We start from the raw sequence: 25,983 nt of genomic DNA on the forward strand, positions 1-25,983 counted from the left end.
TATTAACGTCATGTTTTACACTTCGGTTATATTCATGACAGGAACGGTAGTTACTCATTACACAAGGTTCATCAATTCACAGGGTTATATCAAACACAGTCATGGACAATTTTGTATCTCCAATTCACCTCACTTGCATGTCTTTGGACTGTGGGAGGAAACCGGAGCTACCGGAGGAAACCCACACAACAAAGAGGATGGTCAGAAGGGGAATTTTTTTTTATAGATTACGATTTAAGATTTAAAGATGACGACAGCATGTTGGAATTAGACACTATACCTGAAAGCCAAATGATTTGGAAGGAGCAAGTTAGCAACAAAAAGTTTTTGGTTAAGTACTTTTTGTGGGTTTGGGAAGATATTGGTCAGTTAAAAAAAAAAAAAAAGAAAAAAAAAGATTATAACCCAGTTTTTAGGTTCCACTCACACTGCTCTAGTTTATTCTGAGCACTATGATTATGAATGTATCAGGGGTGTATTCTATTTTATCCAGGCATGGGATTGGCACTAAGACCGCACTGAAAAGTGCATCTCCTAAAGGCTAGGCTGTTCAGCAATCCCTGCCCTCAGACATATCCAATCATGTCTGTGTAGATGCTCAACCAGCCGACAACCCTAGTAACGCCACCGGAGCGCCCCTCTCATAGCTATTTTTAATAATCCATAATATGAGACCACTTAAAAACCGGACTGAAAGAATAATTATGACAATTGTGTAATTTGTCTTGTTTAATTCTGTTGAGCCATTTCTTATGATTGGTGTTTCTGTATTTCCTTATTATGTTCTAAACTTTACTCTTTTTATATACACCGATCGAGCATAACATTAAAACCACCACCTTGTTTCTACACTCACTGTCCATTTTATCAGCTCCACTTAACATATAGAAGCACTTTGTAGTTCTACAGTTACTGACTGTAGTCCATTTATTTCTCTACATACTTTTAAAGGCTGCTTTCACCCTGTTCTACAATGGTCAGGACCCCCACAGGACCACTACAGAGTAGGTATTATTTAGGTGGTGGGTCATTTTCAGCACTACAGTGACACTGACATGGTGGTTGTGTGTTAGTGTGTGTTGTGCTGGTATGAGTGGATCAGACACAGCAGCGCTGATGGAGTTTTTAAAACATCTCACTGTCACTGCTGGACTGAGAATAGTCCACCAACCAAAAATATCCAGCCAACAGCACCCTGTGGGCAGCGTCCTGTGACCACTGATGAAGGTCTAGAAGATGACCAACTCAAACAGCACCAACAGATGAGCGATCGTCTCCAGCAGCGCTGCTGTGTCTGATCCACTCATGCCAGCACAACACACACTAACACACCACCACCATGTCATTGTCACTGCAGTGCTGAGAATCATCCACCACCTAAATAATACCTGCTCTGTGGTGGTTCTGTGGGGGTCCTGACCATTGAAGAACAGGGTGAAAGCAGGCTAAAAAGGTATGTAAAGAAATAGATGGACTACAGTCAGTAATTGTAGAACTACAAAGTGCTTCTATATGGTAAGTGGAGCTGATAAAATGGACACAGTGTAGAAACAAGGTCATAATGTTATGCCTCATTGGTGTATTTTAAGGAAAAATAAATTAAACTAATTGAATTCTTTTTGGACAGTGTGTTCGGCAATGAATCCCATTGTACCCAAACCTGTACATACACAACAAATACCAAAACCATGTGTTAAAACAGACAAAAGAAACCTGAGGGTTTTTCATTGGACCTTATTGAGTTAGTGTCACTATATAACATTTAAATTGGAATGTCTGGAAGCCTGAAGAGTGTCTTATTGCCAGAAATATGTCGGTTTCCTGAATAGAAACCATTTCTCTGAACAAAATGAGATGCAATACTGAGCTGATGTAAACGGGAAGACTGTATCGACTGACCTCGGAATAAAGACACACTGGTTTATGTTCCTGTCACATTTTCAGAAAAGACTACAGAGAATAAAGCAAATGGAGTTTAAATAAAAACACAAAACTGTATTTGGCATTCCAGTCAAAACGAACCAAAACCTTGAGCTCTGACCTTAGTTACCTGAGCTTGTTCAGACTAAACAGAACCAGAGCAAAATATCAACAAACACACAAACACCCAACCTACAGCCATAATACAAAGACCCACAAATATTGATGGTTTCAGATGCATTTTTTTTCATTCCCCCCCCCCCCACATGAATTAAGACATCTTAGAAAAATAAATACTCTTTAAATTCTTTGTAAAAAGATTAGAAGTAGCCCGATTCAAATCATCACAAAAACATCAAAATTCAACCCGCATTACTATACCAATCGATATGAAGTATTTTACAATCCTTAGCACCAATTCAGACAGTGTTTCAAAACGTTTGAGCTTAATGAGGCAGTAAATCCTATTCTGGTTTGATGGAGAAAATAACATCATGGTAATTAGATACTTAAGACACAAATGTAATAAAATATAACAGTGGCAACTAAGCACCAATGTTGCAACCAAAAAACACCCAATATTTCAATCTGAAGCTTTTGACAGACAAAATGTGAATATAATGAAACCATACAGGCCATATTAGCCTGAAATGCCAGATTCATTGACTTACTAATACATGCTTATAAAGTAAGGTTGACTATTTTTTGCAGCATTAAGGTAGATTGTTGTGTCCCAACTTGAAGTGAAAGTTCAGCCAAAATAAAAAAAAAAAATACAAAAAAAGTTGCTGTTGCTGGTTTGGACATGCAATTGACATAGATGTTTTATCAGAGCATGAATGCTGTCGTCACACAGCATGAAAGGATAAAACTCTTCTCTGTAACCCCCCACCAGCACCAAGCACAAGCACCATTAGGATGTTGGGATAATGTATTTGCTGCAAATCCCACCTAAAATGTAAAACAACAGGTACAATTTCACATACTAAGCTTTTCGTTCAGGGCTTTGGTAAAATGCTAGTACAAAATTAGTATCGTTTTATAACAGGTGCCTTAATTACTATCATATTAATGCGCTGATGCCCAGCATCTTAAAAGCTTGGGCTCTCAAATTTTTTTTAATGCATTTTCCTCCCGATTTAGCATACTCAATTTTTGTCTTCTGCTGCTGAGAGATACCAGATTGCACCCAAAGAGAGCATGTCGCTGTACACACCTAATCCAACATGTGCACAGCCCTCCTCTTCTCACCCCTGCTTGTCCTTACACAGTGTATGAAGACCCACCCACCTACACATAGTCCGGCACCCACCCTGCAGATAAGGTGGCCAATTAGTGTCTGCTGCAGGCACTGCCAATTATGCCCGCTAGATGGCGCTGCGAGACCTGGGCCTGAGCTCTCAAATTTGAATATCAGTGGTACTATCAAACTAGATGGGCGCTCAATAGGCAGGCACAGTTGGCTGCACCTGGGAGACGGAGGTCAAGGGGTTTAATTGGAACTGCAAAAAACTTAACCTCTTCTGTCTGGTTGAGGCAACCGAAAGCAGAAAACCCATAACTGGCAAGAGAAAAAGCGTGTTGGAGGGAGCACTGTCCTCAGTCAGTTTGAGGTTGACAAATTATGATAGGAAATGGAAATGATTTTTGGGTGTCATTTTCGGCCAAACTATCACTTCAAGCATAATCTGGGCTAAAAATAAGAGGCAGTGTTAAAATAAGCTGGCTATACATAAATGAAATGAATGAACCTGCATTTTTTAGCTGTGTTGCCGCAATTTGTAAATGCTGCACATTAAAAACAATAAACAAACAGTGTGTATAACATGAGAACTAATTAAACAAAGTCTTTAAAATAATCACATAAAAATCAAATTACAATTCACACTTTGCAATAATAAATACACAATTTAACAACAAGCATTATTAACAAAAAATGTAAAAAAAGAAAAGCACCATATATACAAATTGTAATAAATTAAGAGGAAAAAGTCTTTCCACTCATCTCCTGGTTTTCCTGTTATTCTAAATCTGTCCACTTGGGGGCGTTACAAACCGTCATCCTTGCTCTACTGAGATATCAATAAAATGCGAGGTTCGAGATACAAACTGCAGTTCGTGGGTGTGAAAATTGTAAGAAAATACTTCTTTATTGTCTTGAAAAAAGTGAGAACCTGATTGCTGACCTTCCCGAGGACAAAGAGGCAAAATTTTTGAGTACACAAGTGTTTTCCAGTCATGTTAATTGAGGAAGGAGAGGAAAAAAGAAGAAAAGGATCATCGCTGAGCCTCCAGCCTCCAGCGACTGGCCTTATCAAGCACCGTGTAATAAAAAAAAATCAGTTTAATTCTTACACCACATCTGATAAAGTCACAGCTTCACCAGAGAAAGGTCTGGTGTGATGCAGGCTGGATGTTGCTGGAAAACTTTCAGTTGGACACAATAGCACAAAATGTTAAATGTAACACCATGGCTAATTCAGATCCAACTATATCCAGGATTTCCTTTTCAAATCGGTGTAGTTGGAACGTGTTAAATTTTCAATGCTGATGAGGATTTAATACGAGTAAAGCTTGTTTTGGTTAAAATATGTAACATCCAAAAAAATAATTAAAATAAAAAATTAAAATAAAAAAATCCAGGTCACTAGAAGAAACTGTATGTGGTGTTTAAAATCACCATGATTTTGATGCATTCAGTGTTTAGAACTGTGCTTTATATAAATACCCTGTCACCTTACAGATCATGAAAGTCTGTTTTCCCAACTTGTGCACACAGGTAGAGAACGCTTTTGTGCTACACGAAGAACTGTTTATGTCTGTTGAGTTTGAGAATCTTCCCCAGTCGTTGTTTTGCTGTGGCCATGCCTTTCTTTGGCCGTTTCCCTGGAACAGAGGGAAAATAAAGAGAGTTAAAAACAAAGTACAACACTGAGAAGCTAACGTCTACACATTAGTCATCTGCTTATCTATCATCTATCTACCTATCCAAGGGCTTTATTACAACAGAAAATTAAATATCCTAGCATTGTTTTGTTAAAAAGCCAGAATAACCTTGAGTGAACGTATAAATAGATTTCTGACATTTAGATTCCCTTATAACTTAAATTGGACTATGGTCACCGCCGAAATCAATAAATCACATAAAGCCAGCTAAATTTTACTATTAAACTTAAGTCCTTAAGTCATTTCCAAACCCCAATTGTGAATCCACTACCGCTTGCACAACCCCCTTTGATCAAGTAGAGCCAGATCACCACACATCCCCTCCGACATGTCGAACCTGCGACTGCTTCTTATCACCTGCCAGTGTTGGGTTGCCACACATAGCCATATCACATACAGAGAAGCTACAGTGTAACTACCCATCCACATGCACAAGCTCTGGTAACAGTCAGGGAGATTATGCATCACAAGGGCAGCAGAACAGAATCCTTTTGACGCTGTGTTTACTCTTGTGAGTTACATTCACAGCAGGAAAGGTTTAAGTGGGTGCTTTGTATCTGTTAGGTAGTCTCTGATATTATATGTGTATTGCTAATTTAGTGATTGTAATGAAGTTCAAAAGTGTATCTGCTTTTCCAAGGTTAAAAATGTCTTTCACTCTTCCATTTATTGAGAATTTTTGTATTTCCCTTTGGTATTTAGGGCACTCAGTTAGTATGTGTTTAATCGTGATGGGTAATTGGCAGGATTTGGATGCCCAGCAAGTTTGAACACCATGCACCAGGTGTCCTAGCTCGTTATACAACTGCACCACCCAAGCTCGCTCCCCTTTACTCCTACTCTTTGCTTGCCCGACACACATCACGCCCTCTGTATTCTGGGTACTCTGCTTCTGTTATACTCCCTAAAACATTCAGAAGGTGGATTAGCAACTCTTATACGCCCCAAAACATTCAGTGGGTTAGCAAAATTTTGGTAAAAATGTTGGTTTGTTTATTTATTGGTTTAACGCCACATCAACTTATTGGTTACATTCATGGCGGGATCATTGAATTATTATAAAAACAATTTTTTAAGTCATAGTCTTTCTTGTTCTGTTTTTGTTTTGTCTATCTTCACATGTGTGCTCTATTTATGAAGAGTTTGAGTACTGTTCCAGCTTTTGATAAAATGTTAAATGGGTAGGTGTAAGATGCCCGTTATAAATTGGTTTCAGTTTAGGATGTATTCCTGCCTTTCCACCCACTGTGGTGGCACCAAACTTACCAAAAACTGTGATGAATGAATGACTTCTTGTCTGATTTCCTTCTCAACAATGACAATATTCGGCTGATATGACTATATGATATTGCTTTTGACTGGTAAAGAAAAAACGACTGCCTGGGTACCTTTGGTGGCCTGGTTGCTGATTGGTGGAGGGTTGGTGGCAGGCCTATTTGATGGATGAAGTGGTGGGGAAAGAGAGGTCTCGCAGTATTGGTAGTGTGATTCAAGACTTTCTCCAGCCTCAGGAGAAAGTGAGTGGCTGCCCCAGCCCTCACTGCTGTTGCTGCCACTGCCTTGACTGTCCATAAAGCTCTGTCTCTCCTGAAACCTCTGGCTCAGCTCAGTCCAGTTGTCCTTGCTGTGGTGCTTTAGACCCCTCCGCTCATCCTAATCCATAAACAACATGTGTTAGAAAGATCCATTAGACCAGCATTAATATTTACAGAAATGATTTGATTTTGTACCTGACTGCTGATTGTGGAATTGCTGTCTGAATCTGGGTTCTCGTCCCCTGACACTGGTTCCTTTCCATCTAAGAAACAGAAAAGTGAGGTCAAGAGGGCGAAGACACTGTACCGTAATGTCATATGGAGACGATAGGCTGAAATTTGTAATGACTGGTCCTGGGGTAGGAGACATATTGCATACATCTCTGATTCTTAAGCATGTTTTATGCTACCTTTAGAACAGGTGCCTAATTTCACTGGGCTCTGGGTAGGTGACTTCATGGGTCTGTCCGGAAACCTAGTAAGCTCTCTACATAGACGCATTTTTAATCATCCTACGTGTGCTCCCGAAAAAAAAAGGCTGTTCAACAGACCCCAAGTGTATTAACTTACTGTAGTCTGGGGAAGGCTGGCCGGTGCTGGACCACCAGGACTCCTGGGAATGAGTGGCCTCCTCTGATGAGTGAGGATACATCAGCCCTGCCATAGTCAGCATCCCCTGAATAGCATCATCCTCTGCACTGGGGGAGCTGAGGTGTTCTCTGCACAGTTTTAGATTTACAGTATCACACATGAGCATGACTGAGATTTCATCACTTGTGGAAAAGAAAAATAAACTGAGAAAGAAAAATAAATGAAGGAATTAAACCTCTGCTGACCTTTCAGAATGCTTGCTGTTGTGATCCAGCTGCTGGAAAGAATTCAATATTCTGCTGGAGCTGCTCTTGGGTGAATTCTTAGGTGAGACTTCTTTCTTTCTTACCACCTCCTTGTCCTCTTCCTCACTTGAGAAACTATCAGAGGTTTCTCCAGATGACCGCTGCTTTTTCTTTGGAGTACAAACGTAAGAACTTACAACTTAGTACAAGGTGAATCATTTAAAATGACCCCCATACCACCTTAAAATAATAGATAAACGTTTCTGGAGTTATGGCACAATTTAAAGAAACGTACAGCTAGTTTTGGTGACACGTAGTGCTTATACTGTATTTGACAGTCATATGGCAGATGCTTTTAACCAAAGCGAATTACAAAAAAAGCAAACAGCTTCATGCACAAGGTTGCAAAGTACTTAATGTGTAATCATTCATAACCTAATAAAAAAAAGACTAATGCTGGTTTATAGAACTGCTGAAACAGGACAAGGAGGGAGGGGGTGACATGCAGCTTAGCTTGGTTCTCTATACATGTTACGACTCTTGTGGGAACTAAACACCCAACAGGTGATAAGAAGCAGCCAGAGAGTGTTGGAGCGGGTATGTGGTAATCCAGGTAATTGATTAGGTTGGATATTGTACAAGTGGCAACGGATTCACAATTGGGAGTTGGAAATGACTCGATTGGGAGAAAAAGGGGAAAATACAGAAGCATGTGACTGAGATTAACTTACTTAACTGACAAACTAATAAAATTAAGCAGCTTTCTTCAAATGGAGTGACGCTTGGCTTCATAAGGGGTGCCGTCAAAAATATTATGACGTTGTTGACATAATAAAATGAATTAAAATTCTAAAAATCAACAGTTCGACAATTGTTTGCTTTCATTTTATCCTCCAAAAAGCAATGACAGCGCTTTGCTCAGTGTATGACTACGTAAAGGCTTGAAATAAATAGCCAAACATTGTGTTTTCTTTACAAAACCATATGAAGTATTACAAGAGTGTTGCGTGAAGCACACAAACTAGCATAAATGGTGTTTAAAAAGAAAAGGAATCGGATATTTATTTGACATTTTTAACACCATGTTTACACTTATAAGTAACATACATGGCAATGTTGGTTAGAGTTATTTGGTAATGTTAGGGCGTTAGGTTTAACAGGAGTATTCTTAACTTATAGGTTGTGTGAAAATGTATTACTGTTTCGGTTTTATTTTCAGAAACAAATGCATAGTCTCAAGGTGTCTTTTGGCAAATGCTCCAGCACAGCTGGAAAAAGGTTAAGAACCACTGCTAAAACTAATTTCAAAACAATACAGGTGAAAGATAGAACAGCATACCTGTGTAACACAATCATCCTCTGAATCCGAGTCTAATGAAGCATCTGCACATCCTGATTTCCCATTTCTGAGCTCTGGACTCTCTTTCTTATGAACCTCTATAAAAAAACAAAAAAACAAGAGACACCAGCATGCTAAGTGACAGCCATATTAAAGCACCTAAAGCTGACAGTCCAGTATGAAGAAACGTATGAAGTTCAGTATGAAGTTTTTCAGAAAGAAATGACAGTAGATTAAATTGCAGTAGATCTCACCTGTGAGATGACCAAGCTTCTCATGGTGTGTTGTAAAGGCCTGTTTCTCCTGGTCTTCCACATTTACATCTGTCTTAACCTTTACTGAACACCTCAGACTTTCCTTGGCTGCATCATTCATTTCCTGAACATGCAACCTCTCATCTCTGCACAAACACCAGAGGAAAATGTAGTTACAAGGCAGGTGTCTAAAAACTGGCAACATGGGCAACGTATCTGAATAATTTTTGTTGACGACTGTTTTATGCATTTCTATATATGCCACATTTATTATTAATGTTACAGTTATGAGCACTCATGATTTGCAGCGCTACATTAAATTGAGGTTTGGGACGGAGCCTCTGCTTCGAGAAGTGTCTGAAATGCCATGTTATACAGTAATTGTTACAGTGGTAGCCTAGTGGTTAGGATACTGGACTAGTGGTCAGAGGGTCGTTGGTTTGCTGGTTTAATCCCAGTCAAGTTGCCACTGTTGGGCCCCTCAATTACTTGCATTGTACGGGGTCATATTTGTAAGTAAAAGCCATAAACAAAAACATAACTTTCAGCGGTTAGGACACACGTCCAATCTGTGGCCGCTTATTATCACCAGCCAGTGTTGAGTTCCCGCCCAGAGCCGTATCATGTACATAGAGCCACACTAAGCTCCCCACCATTCCCAATTCGTGTCTGGAACAGTCCCGGATATTTTACAGTAGGAAGATTACCATCCATTCTTCCTTCCCTTAAACTGTCAGTTGTGTTTGTGTGGGTCCCTGGCCAGAGGAGAACACGGACCATATTTTAAAATGTCAATCTCCTGATAGTGAGGATTTAAATGGAACCACATCTCTTTTAAAACATTCTTAACTGATGTGAATAATTAGCCTGTATTTGCCTCCTTACCTAACGATACGACCGTTACACAGAACCAGGTGCAGGTGGTTGTCCAGTTTACTCCCAGCAGCAGCAGCTGAGGCTGTGGACACCATGTTAAACTTAGCGTTCACTTTTAGACTGAAACCTGAATCCTAAACAGAAAAGAGAGAAAAGATAATAATTATTAATAATAAAATTGCTAAAAGCTAACACAGCATTACTGTACACTACTGTTGCGTTTTATGACTCTGTGACACCTACATCCTCAATAGGGCCCATCTCCAGCTTTTTCAGAACCTCCTGAGTGTGCTGATCAAAAATATCCAGGTTAGAAGGCAGTTTAGGGCCTTCAGAGTGGTGGTGGTGATGGTGGTGCCGAAGACGTCTGCCGTTCTTGCGGGGATGGGACACTCTATCCTGTGATAACCTCGTGGATGGACATGTTATGGTGGCCTGAGATTTGACAGGCTTGTGTCCATTATTTGTGCTCTGATCTTCCTACAGGACATGAGAAAGTTTATCAGATGATTAATCCCATAGCTAAAGATTCAATCAAATATTCTTTGTTCAGTGTTGTCGTTTTGTCTTTACAACATTTGTTAATGTATTTGTAAATTTAGTTTGCTTTGTCTAATAAAATATAAATTCTAATTTCAGAAGATCCTACTACTAAATCCTAGATCCTAAAGACCTTAAAACTACTGCACAATCAACACCCCTGAAAACTAAGTGTCCAGCAGCAGAACCATATAAACAGCTGATTTTGACCAAGGTGTATTTGTATGGTGAACATTTCCTTAAAACCAATTTTTGTGGTCTGTTAGACATTTTCCACCAATAATAAGCTGGCATAAATAATTATGTAACCCTAATTTGTAACCCCTCTGATGCTTATGTGACATGGCAGGCAACATGCTAAACCACTACTTATCAACCAGTCTGGCTTCTAAACAGACATGATTGGCTATGTCTGGGGCTGGGGTGGCTGAAGCCCTGCAATTGACTGAGGACCAGACCAGGGTGTTCCTGCTTTGAGTCTAGTGTTTCCTGGTAAAATCGGAAATTCCGCAACTCTGACCAGTTGTATACCAGTTGAGGTTTTGTAGGCTCTGGGGCTTATGAGAGGTGAAATTTCATTGCCAAAACCAAGCCATTGGAGGGACACATATCAGTGCACTGTTTGTGCTAGTCCCAGTTGCATCAAAAAGGCACCCGGCATAAAAACTGTTCTAAATCAAATATTCCGAGGTATGGAGTAGTAACTGGAGTAGCCAAAAGGACAAGAAGACGCACCCCTAATACATTTAATTCATTTCTATAAGCCAGTTGTCAGCTTTCTTCCTTCTGCTGGCTGTTAATAATAGCTGGGCTATTAACTAGTCATGTAGTCGCCAATCAAGGGGAAACTTGGACACCTCCCAAGTATATATATATATTTTTTTATTAACTCAGGAATCAATTCAGTTTTTACTGAAAATCAAAACAAGCAGAATTAGACTTGTTTTTGGACAAAAACTTCTTTTGAGCCATAACATTAAAACCACCTCCTTGTGTCTACACTCCCTGTCCATTTTATCAGCTCCACTTACCATATACAAGCACTTTGTAGTTCTACAATTACTGACTGTAGTCCATCTGTTTCTCTGCATGCTTTGTTAGCCCCCCTTCATGCTGTTCTTCAATGGTCAGGACTCTCCCAGGACCACCACAGAGCAGGTATTATTTGGGTGGTGGGTCATTCTCAGCACTGCAGTGACACTGACATGGTGGTGGTGTGTTAGTGTGTGTTGTGCTGGTATGAGTAGATAAGACACAGCAATACTGATGGAGTTTATAAACACCTCACTGTCACTGCTGGACTGAGAATAGTCCACCAACCAAAAATATCCAGCCAACAGCGCCACATGTGCAGCGTCCTGTGAGCACTGATGAAGGTCTAGAAGATGACCAACTCAAACAGCAGCAATAGATGAGTGATCGTCTCTGACTTTACATCTACAAGGTGGACCAACTAGGTAGGAGTGTCTAATAGAGTGGACAGTGAGTGGACACGGTATTTATAAAGTCCAGCAGCACTGCAGTGTCTGATCCACTCATACCAGCACAACACACACTAACACACCACCACCATGTCAGTGTCACTGCAGTACTGAGAATGATCCACCACCTAAATAATACCTGCTCTGTAGTGGTCCTGTGGGGGTCCTGACCAATATAAAACAGGATGAAATCGGGCTAAAAAAAAAGGATGTAGAGAAATAGATAAACTACAGTCAGTAATTGTAGAACTACAAAGTGCTTCTATATGGTAAGTGGAGCTGATAAAATGGACAGTAAGTGTAGAAACAAGGAGGTGGTTTTAATGTTATGGCTGATTGGTGTATATCATAATAAAGAGTGAAGAGTGATCAATCCAACTTCTGTTTATGTCAAAGTCTGCTGCGTATAGACTTGAAGTGATGAAATGCCAAAAAGTAAAGCTTGGAAACTTCCACTAGTGATTACATAACAGCTGGATTGCATAATACACCATGAAAAATCAGACAAGTTAAAAAATATGTTTTTGTTCTTAATCTTTTGAAGCAGCACAGGGTTTATCAGCAGCAGTTTTATTGGATGGATTGGTTTAGAAACTGGCAGTCTAAATTGCTTCCACGTTACATTTTAATCCAGCTATATTAATTACTAAGAGTACCAAAAAGTACCTCTAGGTGGCGTATTTCCTTGGTGAGCTCTTTAACAAGCAGGTTGGGTCTGATATGATCAGGGACCTCACTGGCAGGCTCGGTGACCTGGAGAAGAACAGAGTGAACACCAGATATCATCAGCCAGTTCTTTAGCCATGCTCTTTAAGGCAAAGGAGCTTGGGAGCAAATCCCCAGGAGAACAAGAACATAAATCAAGTCTGATGTCAGAGGTTGTAGACCAATCTTGTCAGTCAGAAAAGGGCTGGCATAGTACCTCTCTCCTTAGCCAGTTCTTCAGCGCAGTAATCAAAGCTTTTACTCCCTTCACCAAGTAATCAGGAGGCAAACAGTTATCTTCTCGTAGCTCTGATAAAGACAAGTAAAAAACAGACCTGATTACTGAAGTGTGTAGTATTTTATAACAGAAGTACAAGAAATGTGGAACAACACTTTATTAGCAGTGTTATGGAGATAGAGTTATCGCTAGCAAGACAGTCTGGAGACTCACATGAATGATTTTGGTTTGACTCCTAATGCTCCTAAATAGTAATTAGTGCACAACCAATAGTGGATAACAGATGCTCACTTATGTGGTTTGGGAAAAAAAATCTATTTATTTATGCATTTTCTCCCTTTTCTCCCGATGTAGCGTAGTCAATTTGTCATCCGCTGCTGTGGATCCCGACTATGTTCGAGGAGGGTATATATTTGCGGCTCACGTGCCCTCCGACGCATGTGCAGTCATAGCAGACCCCTTCTCAGTCTGCTAACCAGGGTCCTTACACAGCGTTTGAAGACCCCCCTCACTTGGTCTGGTCATTTCCCCACCCAGCAGAAAATTGTGCCCGCTAGATGGCGCCCAGCCGACTGGTAGCAGAGCCGAGATTCGGCGCTGGTGTGCTAGTGGAATATCCCGCTGTGCCACCTGGGTGCCTAGAATTTTTTTGTATACAATGCCTACAATACACCAGTTTATGCTCATTCACTGTCAGTTTTACCACTGCTTTATTCTGGTCAGGGTCACTGTGGGATCAATTCATTGGGTGAGGGGCAAGAAAAACCAAGGAACAGATCGCCCTTTCATTTAAAATGTCTTATTAACTGAAGGTAATTTACATGAATTGTGGAATAAAAACTTTTTTTTGAGTGAAGCCACACTGGATAGCTCTTTTTAGAGGAGCCAACTTTTCCAATAACTGTCATTAAGTCTCATTTAGAGAAAGCTAGCCAGAGTTTTTCTAAAGCAACATCCAAGCTAAATACTTTTAAATAAGAGTCAGCTATGCTTCCTTATTTTTTGAGTGGCTAAGTTTGTTTGTTTATTAGGATTTTAACGTCATGTTTTACACTTTGGTTACATTCATGACAGGAACGGTAGTTACTCATTACACAAGATTCATCAGTTCACAAGGTTATACTGAACACAGTCTTGGACAAGTTAGTGTCTCCAATTCACCTCCCTTGCATGTCTTTGGACTGTGGGAGAAAACCGGAGCACCCGGAGGAAACCCACACGGACACGGGGAGAACTTGCACACTCCACATAGAAAGGACCCGGACCGCCCCATACCTCGGGATCGAACCCAGGACCTTCTCGCTGTGAGTCGACAGTGCTACCCACTTCGCCGCCCAACTTTACTTAGTAATAATGAAAGTAAATGAGAAAAAAATAATGGAGCTCAGTGTGTGAGTCTTGAAGAAGCCACCTTATGTAGGTGAATAGAAGCGGTTGGCTAAACTACGCAGGTATCTACATTGGGCGAAAGGGGGAAAAGGCGCCACAATGTGCTGCAACCAATACTACACCTTAAATCAACTGGAGGTCCATATAGTATCGTATGCATGATGTTGAATCACCAACATTTTTTGAGCATTTATGCTGGTGTCTCCACCAGTGTAAATACACAGATCTTTAAACTGATTTTATGTGGCGGAGAGGCAAACAATGTTTTAAGAAAAAATTCTGGATTTGTGAGGTCCACAGCATGGCATCGAATCACTTTCAAGTTATTCTAATGTTACAAACCTTTCAGGGTCTCCAGTAGGTTCTTGGCCACATACCAGCATATGGCCTCAAAATAAGGAAACTTAAAGAGGTCGGGAGTCTTCAGTCGCCGTTCCATCTCGTAACACCTGAGAGACGATAGGAGGAACATGAGAACCTAAACCATACGACTACAATCATCTGTTTCTATACATTATAACACTTAATGACTGGGTGAGATTAGTGGTTTCTAATTAGTTATTGTTTACATTTTGACTCGTATCAACACTTTTGCTTTTAATGTCCTTTTAAAATGAACTAAATAGACTTTAAATGACATTCCTGACCTCAGCTGCATGCCGATGTTTAGGTTATGGAGGAAGTTCCCTCCAAATGCCATGCTATCCTCAGAGGTCAAAACGCCATGAATCCATCCTGTACAGAGTTAAAACACATTAGTGGCTAACACACACTCACACACACATCCCAACACATCCACATACATGCATTCATTCCTACATAAACACACACACATCCCAACACATCCCAACACACACACACACACACACGTACACACACGTACACACACACACACAATGAATCATTTACATTTTTGGTATTTAGCAGATGCCTTTATCCAAAGCAACTTACAGTACTGTGACAGTATACAGTCTGAGAAATTAAGGGTTAAGGGCCCTACTCAGGAGCCCAACAGCAGCAACCTGGCAGTTGTGGGGCTTAAACCAGCGACCTTCTTTTAACTAGTCCAGTACCTTAACAGCTAGGCTACAACTGCCTAGCTGTGCTATCGACCAGCCCACTTACACATTAACACATAGACATACATGCATTCATCCAAACACACACATCTAAACACACAAACATCCCAACACACACGCATGCATCTCAACACACACAAACACATACAACACACATCAACACAGGCGCAAATGCATCCCAAGAAACACGTCCGCACATCAAAACACATGCATGCATCCCAACACACCTCAACGCGTGTCCCAACACACACACCCCAGTAAATACATACACACATCACAACACACAGACATGCATCCCAACACACACATTCTATTACACAAATTCCTGAACCCCAACACAAATGCACCTACCCTGACACACGTACCCTAAAATATGCATGCACCCAGCCCGCACCCAGCCCACCCCCAACAGCACCCACACACACACACCCACACACACACACACACCCACACACACACACACACACACACCCACACACACCCACACACACCCACACACACACTAACTACAGCCCAAACGTCAACACCCAAACAGCTGGTCTGCTGGATGAACTGCAGCTGTCCATACGTTTCCAGCTGTAAGCCACTCACAGCCTGCAGGGAGCTGAACTAGTCTTAAACCTAATTGCCTTCCCCTTTTGAAATCAATCCTGACCATGTAATCCCATACATGGAACAATAAACACTGAAAGAGATGCTCTGCAGTATGTGTGAATTTGAAGACAGCTCAGTTTATTTGATCGAAAACTCAACCCCTGTCTGATGTAAGATGAATGTAGCTGATCTAAAGGGATCTGCTCTGGCTGGTTTGAGTTTGAAACGAGTGTGTGCGCTGTGTGTGAGTCATTGCAGGTCAAAATGTTTTAAATATGAGTGCGAGCAGAGGAGGTGGCTAGTGTGAGAACCCAGTGAGAAAAACACAAATCACGCCGAGCCGTCATGTGGAGCCGCCATCAAAGCCAGCTGCTCAGATTTAAGCGGAAAAGCAGAGACTTCACTCATCTCCAGAACCACAAGGCACGGTACTGGGAACATTCTCATCATCCCAATATACTCATTCACACATCTACCCTAAACACACAACCTAACATACTCAAGCACCCAACCCACCCCTAACAGCACATTAACTTACTCAAGCCCCAACCTCAACACACACTCATCCAGAAAAAAGCAGAGACTTCACTCATCTCCAGAACCACAAAGCTGGGGTATTAAGAACATTATCATTCCAACATACACATTCATCTACCCCAACACACATACCCAGGTACCCAAACCACACCTTCGCTTATCTCTAGAGCCACAAGGCTGGGGTACTGGGAACATTCTCATCATCATCATAACACACACATTCATGTACCCCAACATAAACATGCATCTACCCCAACACATACCCTAACATACACAAACACCCAACCCACCCCCAACAGCACACGCATCCAGTAAGAAGCAGAGACTTTGCTTATATCCAGAACCTGACTGGGTTACTGGAAACATTCTCATCACCCCAACACACATGTAAAAGCTAATGCTTTTAGCACACACATCCCAACAGCACACATCGAGTAAAAAGCAGTGTCTAAATGTGCAGTGTCTAAATGTGCAGCGTCTATATTAGCAGTGTCTAAATGTGCAGCGTCTATATTAGCAGTGTCTAAATGTGCAGTGTCTATATTAGAATGACTGGTTAATGCAGAGCACTTTGAAACAACCAACCATCTCAGTCATACTGGACAAACAACCCTGTCTGTATACTTACATCTGCCCATAATGACTAGTCTGGTTCTCTAATGAATGTGCGGTCAGTATAAGTGCAGTGGTTAGAATAAGCCAGAAGGTTTCACCTGTAGGTATAAAGAGGGTGGTTCCCGGTCGAACAACACACTTGTAGCACTTGTCCACTTTCTCCCCGAAGAACACCTCGCTCTGGTTGGGGGAGGAACTCCACTCCTCGTACAGAGCCAGGTTGGTTGGGGTGGGTTTGATCAAGTAAAAAATCTTCTCCCCCTGTTTAAATGAAGCACAAATACACAACAACATTGTATTGAAGATCCGTCACGTCTTAATGGCTTTTAAATTCCTGGTGCAGCTGGATGTTCAGGATCTGCACTTTTTTTACTATGATTCTGGAAAATCTTGCTTTTCAATGAAGAAATAATTATGGATGCTGTTGTCCTGTTATGTAAAGTGAACATAAAAATACCTACAAGGCAACTATTTACTTGTTGGTTTGTCATGTCCGCCATTTCTAGTCACAGACTTCTAAAAACAAAGAAACAAAAGGCAGCAGTCTTGGCCTATGACCGCTGGGGTCTCGAGCCGTTAAGTTCAAATCCCAGGTAGTGCTATTGACCTATCCGGCATCCAAACAGGCATAGTTGACTGTGCCAGATGGGGGGGATGTCGACAGGGTTTTGCTGCCACTGTACAATTGCAACCACAAGGCACCTGCTCTAGTGATAAACGATTTACGACTGCATAGCACTCAACTTGTGGCTTCCTGTGCTCATCATGACTATCTGTGAGACTCTGTCACTGAAAGGTATAAAGATGCAGTTCAGCTCTCCACGGTCAACACGGTGTGGTGCAAATGACAAGAAAAAGCACTGACAAAGTGCAAAAATCACACTTATTCGTCAGCGTTGACCTTCCAGTGGAATGTGGTGTAACAATGAGTCAGTCAATCTGGTACACGTAGTTCATTCATGTTAAAATGAGGACAAAAAAGGAATCTAGATCTGCAGTTATAAAAAAAAAAAAACTTTATTTATAGGTTTTGTTTTTTCTTTTTGTATTCTCCATTAATCTTTTCGTTAAACAATTATTCAGTAAAAAAAAAAAAACTCACTTACACTGGTCTAATGTAAAGTTGGCTCAAAATAAACTAAATATCAATCAATCTGATCAGTGTATGGTGAGGCTGGGTATTTTCCCGGCATGCTCCCATCATACATCCCTTTCAATTTTGTCTATATTTGAAGCAGCCCTAAAGAACTTTCACAAAAACAATAATAATAATAATGATACTTTTTTCCTTTCGGCTGTTTCCGTATTTAGGGGTCACCACAGCGGATCTGGTCTGCAAACCAGAGTTGGCACAGTTTTTGTGGCAGATGCCCTACCTGACGCAACCGATCTATTTCCTGGACTGGGACTGGCATTGAGAGCACACTGACAAATGTGCCTTTCGTGTCTATGCTATTTTTGCTATCCTCCACTCTGATATAAGCCCATGCAGATTGCACCACTAAGATTCAAACTCTGGATCCCTAGATCTCACCAGTACTGGGTTGATGTACTCTACCACTGTGCTATAATTTAGCACAGTTATAATAACAATAACATAATGGCAGTAGCACCCATTATAGTTTTTTGACAAGCACTACATTGACCAGTGGATTAGAGACTATGTGTATTATCTGACACTGGACAGTCTTCTCAAGATCATGCAGGTAAATGTGACCTTATTTGTAGTCAGTTTTTCACTCACATTAAACTCAATTTATTAGTGAAGACATACCCAGAGCACGTGGTACCAGACTGACGTGCCCCCAAAGTCTATGTGGAAATCAGTGTAGCTGCCCTTTACTCCCATCAGGCAATACTTCTGTACAAAGGGTTTAGGGAAGTAGGAGTCATCAGGCCAGTAGTTCTCCACCCACGACATCTTCTGTGCAATATCGGGCACAACCACCAGCTCTGACATCCTGAGGAACAAGTGTACAGTCAGTATAGATATCACTTTTATTTATTTATTTAGAAAGTCATTTGTACAAAAATGTTTGTTTAATTTCTGGAGTTACTACTTTTATCCATTAGCAGGATTACTTTCTTCCTCTGCATGTCTAAACATACAGAAATCTGTTGCAAGTAGTAAAACTGAACACAAAACAAACTGAGATGGATACGTACTTGGTGTCGGAAAACTCCAGGCTGATGACGTTGAGCACCTTTGGCTTTTTAATGCTGTAGTAATATTTGACAAAGTTTTTCAGTTTGATCTTGCTGTCTGCTTGTCTGGCCACATCAATGACGTCAATCACTTTGTCACCACCTGCAAGAGCGTTTACAATGATGATTGTTGGTTAACCCACCATCACAAACCTGAACTGACAGTGTATAATGTAAAATGATCTCAGCATTATTATTATTATTATTATTATTATTATTATTATAACTATGCACCTGTCTGCCCTGCTTCATAATGAAATAACTACCTAAAAATGGAAGCTGCTCATCGTCCACCGCTTATGAGGCCGTAACTCCTACTTAGTGTACAGTTCACGGAACACGACCTCTTGTGATTATAGGGGAGTGTGTTTATATTACAACAATAATCTGAACAGCATACTTCAACAGAAATTAGCACTACAACTGTCCTCTGATGTAAAAAAATGTGATTTAGCTCAATAATAAGATTTCTGAATTCTATGTTATCGGATTTCTACATCTGTGCATGTCCAGAATTAGTGAATGAATGATCTCTTTTGGCTGCTCCCATCAAACATCATCACAGTAAATCTTTCATCTACATATTTGATATGGCACAGTTTTTATGGAAGGGGCCCATTTTGACCCAACCCTAAAATTTGCACCTCATGGCAAAGAACTCTCTGAGGATGTGAGAAATAGAATTGTTGCTCTCCACAAAGATGGCCTGGGCTATAAGAAGATTGCTAACACCCTGAAACTGAGCTACAGCATGGTGGCCAAGGTCATACAGCAGTTTTCCAGGACAGGTTCCACTCGGAACAGGCTTCGCCAGGGTTGACCAAAGAAGTTGAGTCCACGTGTTCGGCGTCATATCCAGAGGTTGGCTTTAAAAAATAGACACATGAGTGCTGCCAGCATTGCTGCAGAGGTTGAAGACGTGGGAGGTCAGCCTGTCAGTGCTCAGACCATACGCCGCACACTGCATCAACTCGGTCTGCATGGTCGTCATCCCAGAAGGAAGCTGACGCACAAGAAAGCCCGCAAACAGTTTGCTGAAGACAAGCAGTCCAAGAACATGGATTACTGGAATGCCCTGTGGTCTGACGAGACCAAGATAAACTTGTTTGGCTCAGATGGTGTCCAGCATGTGTGGCGGCGCCCTGGTGAGAAGTACCAAGACAACTGTATCTTGCCTACAGTCAAGCATGGTGGTGGTAGCATCATGGTCTTGGGCTGCATGAGTGTTGCTGGCACTGGGGAGCTGCAGTTCATTGAGGGAAACATGAATTCCAACATGTACTGTGACATTCTGAAACAGAGCATGATCCCCTCCCTTCGAAAACTAAACCCAATTGAGCACCTGTGGCGCTCAATTGGAGGAGTTCAAGGTGTCTAACATCCACCAGCTCCGTGATGTCATCACGGAGGAGTGGAAGAGGATTCCAGTAGCAACCTGTGCAGCTCTGGTGAATTCCATGCCCAGGAGGGTTAAGGCAGTGCTGGATAATAATGGTGGTCACACAAAATATTGACACTTTGGGCACAATTTGGACATGTTCACTGTGGGGTGTACTCACTTATGTTGCCATCCATTTAGACATTAATGGCTGTGTGTTGAGTTATTTTCAGAAGACAGTAAATCTACACTGCTATACAAGTTGTACACTGACTACTCTAAGTTATATCCAAGTTTTATTTCTATAGTGTTGTCCCATGAAAAGATATAATAAAATATTTGCAGAAATGTGAGGGGTGTACTCACTTTTGTAATACACTGTATATAAAGAATAGAATATAGACTTAGTTTTAAAACCATGGCAATGTTATTAGAGAGCAGTTTGAAAGGCGAAGGTTCTTTTACCTGGTATCCAGTGATAAAGACAAGAACTTAACCCAAACCCCCAATCTAGTCATCTCCACTTTTCTGTTGTTTGAATAATGGCACTAACACTGCCCATCCCCCCAGTACTAACTGAGGAGGACTGAGACCATTAGGTACCTCCACTGACATGTGATATACACATCTTTTTACCTGCCTGTGATGGAGTCTCAGGAGACAATAAAGACACGTTAAGTTCTTCAGATCATGCATTGCTGGTGCAGATGCCTCAACCAGACAGCAGAGGCTGCAACTGTACTGTTAGAATGAATTTCCCATTCTTCCGCTCCCTCCTACAGGCCCAGCCAAAAATGCCTGTGTGTGAGTGCCTGGCTGGTCGATAGTACAGCTGAGATGCGAACTTAAATCTCAGAGGTGGTGGACTAGCGCATAAGAGCAAGGAGAATTATTGCAGGCTCAGTCGTATCTTTTCATTCCTTGTGCAAGAGCTGCATAGCAGTCGACAACAAGTTTCTCACATTGGATCAAATTTCTTGTTTAATGTGAAGTCAGTGTTTGTTTAAATTTGTTAAATAAAATCTACAAAAATCCTCAAACACCCCAGACACAAAATTTTGTGGTCAATATTGACCAGGTGTCTATGCCACGGTAGTTAATGGTACTATATGGGATATTTAAAACCTAAAAAGTGATGACTGTCTATTTACATTCTGGTTTGGCCCATCATTCCATCATTGATCCTGGAGATCAATATCCAACCCAGGACCTATTCATCTCTCTCGATGACTCGCAGATCAGACCATCTGATAATGTAAGAAGCCTTGGTGTTGTCCTGGATAACCAGCTAGATTCTTGTGCAGTCACTTGCAATCTCACGACTGGACTACTGCAACTCCCTCCTGGTAGGTGCTTCCATGTCCCATGTCCACTATTAAACCCTCATTCAAAATACAGCTGCATTGGTTTTTAACCAACCTAAACACTGCCACATCACCCCACTGCTGCATTCTCTTCACTGGCTTCCTGTAGCTGCACGCATTCAGTTTAAAACACTGATGCTTGCCTACAAAGCCAAAAATGGACCATTCTCTGTCAAACCCCGCTCTGTACCACGCAACCTCCAAGCCACTAGTCTCGCTCGACTTGATCCTCCACCCAGAACTCGAGGAAGACGAGCATCAAGGCTCTTCTCTGTACTGGCACCCAAGTGGTGGAACGAACTTCCTCTGTCTGTCCGAACACCTGAGTCTCTTGCTGTCTTTAAAAAACGATTAAAAACCTTCATCACCTCTTTACTAAGCAATTAAGCTGACTTGTACTTACTTACTAATGCTCTTATTCATTTCTTGCCAAAAAGACCCAAACATTTTGGTAACAGAGTTTCAGCAGATGTGTGTTATTGGACTGTTGTCTACTTGAACTAGAGTAAGGTAATGTTCACTATGGAAGCACTTCTGTAAGTCGCTCTGGATAAAAGTGTCTGCTAAATGCCGAAAATGTAAATGTAAAATTCCACTAGCTCTAGAAGCTCTAGCTCAGATCTCTAATGACTGCTTGGTACAACTGAATAGCTTCCTTGCTTGAACACATAAATTAATCCTATCAGCTGATTGGCAAGCACTAGATGAGCTGAATCGTGTGCACCAGACTTAATTCCAAAATTCCGAACATGGCATTACAGTGTGATAGATCAGAGGGTTTGTGGCTAAACTGGTTACACTGAGGATACAGGCAGCAGCTGGGAGTTAACAAATCAAACCTGTCAAAGAGGTGGCGTGAACAAGGCCACAGGAGAGCAAACAGCTGCTATGTGTGGACGCTTACATATCTTTAAAGCAGACAGAATGTCAGTCAGAGCCACATCAACATCAAAGCAGGGGGTTTTGGTAGAGAACCATGCAAAGATACATATCACTAAGACGGGGCATGGTGAAACATTTTGCCAATTTATTTTTTGTGTTCATGTTTAAATGCATATTCAACACAGGGGTTAACACAGCTGAATTTCCCCACACACTGAGAAGTAAATTGAGATGTGGAAAAAAAGCTAAATGTTCGATCGAGTCGGCTGGTTTGGCCCTAGTGAGCCACTTAGTCAGAATGCCTGCCGGGTTAAGTGAATTAGCCTTGTTGCTGGTCTGTGCTCACCATTTAGAGGACATTAAGAGTAAGATTCCAAAGCTTTTAACCAAAGCCACAGAGGTACAGACGTAACGTCAGCAGGTTAAACTTTATATTTATCAAGTGATGCCAATAACCCATCCAGAGGATTGCTTCGAATATAAAAAACAAAATAGTTACAGTTCTCTGTAGTGCAAGTATACAAAAAAGTAAACATGATTTCTTTCGATCAGTTCAGCATGGGACTGAAAAACCATCTCACCAAATTTTTGCCAAACGGAAATACTTGCTGTATAACATGGCACTAAGGTGGTGAAGTGGTAAAGCACACTAACCCACTACTGCTGAGATCCTAGGTTCGAATCTCGGCTGTGCTATTGGGGCGATCGACGTCTACACAGCCGTTACTGGCAATGTCTGATAAAGGGGGCAGTGGCTGCATGAACAGCTTAGCCAATGAGAGGTGCACTTGAGATGCTAGTCACAAGCCCAGCTTTATTTAATTACACCGATCAGCCATAACATTAAAATCACCTCCTGGTTTCTACACTCACTGTCCATTTTATCAGCTCCACTTACCATACAGAAGCACTTTGTAATTCTACACTGACTGACTGTAGTCCATCTGTTTCTCTGCATGCTTTGTTAGCCCTCTTTCATGCTGTTCTTCAGTGGTCAGGACTCTCCCAGGACCACCACAGAGCAGGTATTATTTGGGTGGTGGATCATTCTCAGCACTGCAGTGACACTGACATGGTGGTGGTGTGTTAGTGTGTGTTGTGCTGGTATGAGTGGATAAGACACAGTAGTGCTGCTGGAGTTTTTTTAACACCTCACTGTCACTGCTGGACCGAGAATAGTCCACCAAAACCAAAAATATATCCAGCCAACAGCGGCCCATGGGCAGCGTCCTGTGACCACTGATGAAGGTCTAGAAGATGACCAACTCAAACAGCAGCAATAGATGAGCGATCGTCTCTGACTTCACATATACAAGGTGGACCAACTAGGTAGGAGTGTCTAATAGAGTGGACAGTGAGTGGACACGGTATTTAAGAACTCCAGCAGCGCTGCTGTGTCTGATCCACTCATACCAGCACAACACACACTAACACACCACCACCATGTCAGTGTCACTGCAGTGCTGAGAATCATCCACCACCCAAATAATACCTACTCTGTTGTGGTCCTGTGGGGGTCCTGACTATTGAAGAACAGGGTGAAAGCAGGCTAAAAAGATATGTAGAGAAATAGGAGGACTACAGTCAGTAATTGTAGAACTACAAAGTGCTTCTATATGGTAAGTGGAGCTGATAAATGGACAGAAGGTAGAAACAAGAAGGTGATTTTAATGTTATAGCTGATCGGTGTGTGTGTGTGTGCAGGCGTGGTTGTTGTAACCGAAGCTCCACACACAAAGCTGTCTGCAGTAGACGGATGCGAGCAGTCTGTAAAAGCGAGTGGGCGTGTAACAAGACACCTTTAGTTTCTCCAAATGTGCTAAAGAGGTCGAGGGCAGCATGATGGTGAAAACCACACCGCCTTTATCCTCACACTTATTTTATTATGCTTTACAAAGAGGCTGAACTCATTCAACCCTCAGCGGCCATGTGACATCTGGCTTACTCAGTTACAGCACTGTAGTCTACTGCTGCTGAACTGTAATTACACACAGCATTGATTAACACGTACAGACACACACACTCATGTACACGGCATACACCAATGATCAAGCTAATAAGCTCATGTAGCGGTGCTTAGGTGGTGCAGCGGTATATTATACCAGTCTACATCTCTAAGATCCAGGTTCGAATCTAGGTGCTGTTATCTGCTGGCCAGGCGAATACACAGACGTGTACGATAGGGGGCGCGCAGTTTATTGTGATGGATTAGCGTCCTGTTCAGCGTATTCCTTGCCTTGTACCCGGTGTTTTCGACCCGCAGTGACCCCAACCCCCCTCCAAAACACACACAAACATACACCTCCTACTTACCGACATATTGTTCCACATCCTTAACAGAAAAGTCTGACGGGGGAAGCTGAAGGCCGAGCCCCTCCTTTTGAGACACAGCAACGGGGTAGCGGAAACCGTGTCTCTCCAGATAGCGCTGGGTCACCTGACTGCCCTGCATCCATATCAGGATTTCATCGGCACTGCACAGAGAAAAACATGTCAGCAAACATAAACACAAACTCGTAACCCAGTCATCAACAAAATGTAGCGGTTTTCTGATCACATGTAACATGTGTCCATGTAACCAGCACGCTTAGGATCTTGCATGTCAAGTCAAGTCAAGTCAATTTTACAGAACTTTACAGAATCCTGGACCTACAGACCAAAAACCCCTGTTGAGCAAGCCGAGGGCAACAGTGGCAAGGAAAAACTGCCTTAAAATTACAGGAAGAAACCTTGAGAGGAACCAGACTCAGCAGGGACCCCATCCTCCTTGGGTGGCCTGGAGGATAATTTGAATAAATAGGATTTACACAAATCATACAAACACAAAATTAAATTAAACTACAAGTTAAAACTAGCAAAAAATCATTGGAGTTCTTCATTATTTGTCTGTGATAAAGTCCGTAGTGAGTTCTTGACATTTTTGGTGCAAACAAGCCAAGTCTCTGTCACATCTAGCAGGAGCAGCATTGTTTAAACAGTCTCGACGTGCAGTCTTTAACCTTGGGGTACATCAGAGCAATAGAGAAATTAAATCAAGCCACAGGACGCCATGATGGCGCAGCAGGTGGTGTGGGTGCCGCACTGTACCAGGGTACTGGGGACCTTAGTTTGTTCACATTTTCAGCACTTAGCAGACATTTTTATCCAATGCAACTAACAATTGTGCCATGCTCTGGGCCCCAAAAGCAGCGTGGCACTGGGTTTTGGCACGGCCCTGGTTTAAATCTTAGCATTTTATTTCAATGTTTTCTGTCTGTCAACATGCATACA

The 25,983-nt window shown here is 41.7% G+C and overlaps 1 protein-coding gene across 1 annotated transcript in view; it reads right to left on the reverse strand.

Moving 5' to 3' along the window:
• Positions 1 to 4,562: 4,562 nt before the first annotated feature.
• kdm7ab (lysine (K)-specific demethylase 7Ab) overlaps positions 4,563 to 25,983 on the reverse strand; it is a 44,143-nt gene continuing 22,722 nt past the window's right edge. Inside the window, exons 4-20 of the mRNA XM_063000101.1 lie at positions 25,027 to 25,187; positions 19,051 to 19,192; positions 18,659 to 18,845; positions 16,983 to 17,145; positions 14,707 to 14,794; positions 14,402 to 14,508; positions 12,650 to 12,741; positions 12,394 to 12,480; positions 9,950 to 10,186; positions 9,716 to 9,840; positions 8,831 to 8,976; positions 8,577 to 8,674; positions 7,238 to 7,407; positions 6,972 to 7,120; positions 6,597 to 6,664; positions 6,255 to 6,519; positions 4,563 to 4,806 (exon numbers count right to left, since the gene is read on the reverse strand). Coding sequence (XP_062856171.1) covers positions 4,718 to 4,806; positions 6,255 to 6,519; positions 6,597 to 6,664; positions 6,972 to 7,120; positions 7,238 to 7,407; positions 8,577 to 8,674; positions 8,831 to 8,976; positions 9,716 to 9,840; positions 9,950 to 10,186; positions 12,394 to 12,480; positions 12,650 to 12,741; positions 14,402 to 14,508; positions 14,707 to 14,794; positions 16,983 to 17,145; positions 18,659 to 18,845; positions 19,051 to 19,192; positions 25,027 to 25,187 — 2,374 coding nt within the window. The 3' untranslated portion in view covers positions 4,563 to 4,717. The remainder of the gene's footprint in view (positions 4,807 to 6,254; positions 6,520 to 6,596; positions 6,665 to 6,971; positions 7,121 to 7,237; positions 7,408 to 8,576; positions 8,675 to 8,830; positions 8,977 to 9,715; positions 9,841 to 9,949; positions 10,187 to 12,393; positions 12,481 to 12,649; positions 12,742 to 14,401; positions 14,509 to 14,706; positions 14,795 to 16,982; positions 17,146 to 18,658; positions 18,846 to 19,050; positions 19,193 to 25,026; positions 25,188 to 25,983) is intronic.

Source organism: Trichomycterus rosablanca, chromosome 8 (genome assembly GCF_030014385.1).
Source record: "Trichomycterus rosablanca isolate fTriRos1 chromosome 8, fTriRos1.hap1, whole genome shotgun sequence".
Classification (NCBI taxonomy): domain Eukaryota; kingdom Metazoa; phylum Chordata; class Actinopteri; order Siluriformes; family Trichomycteridae; genus Trichomycterus; species Trichomycterus rosablanca.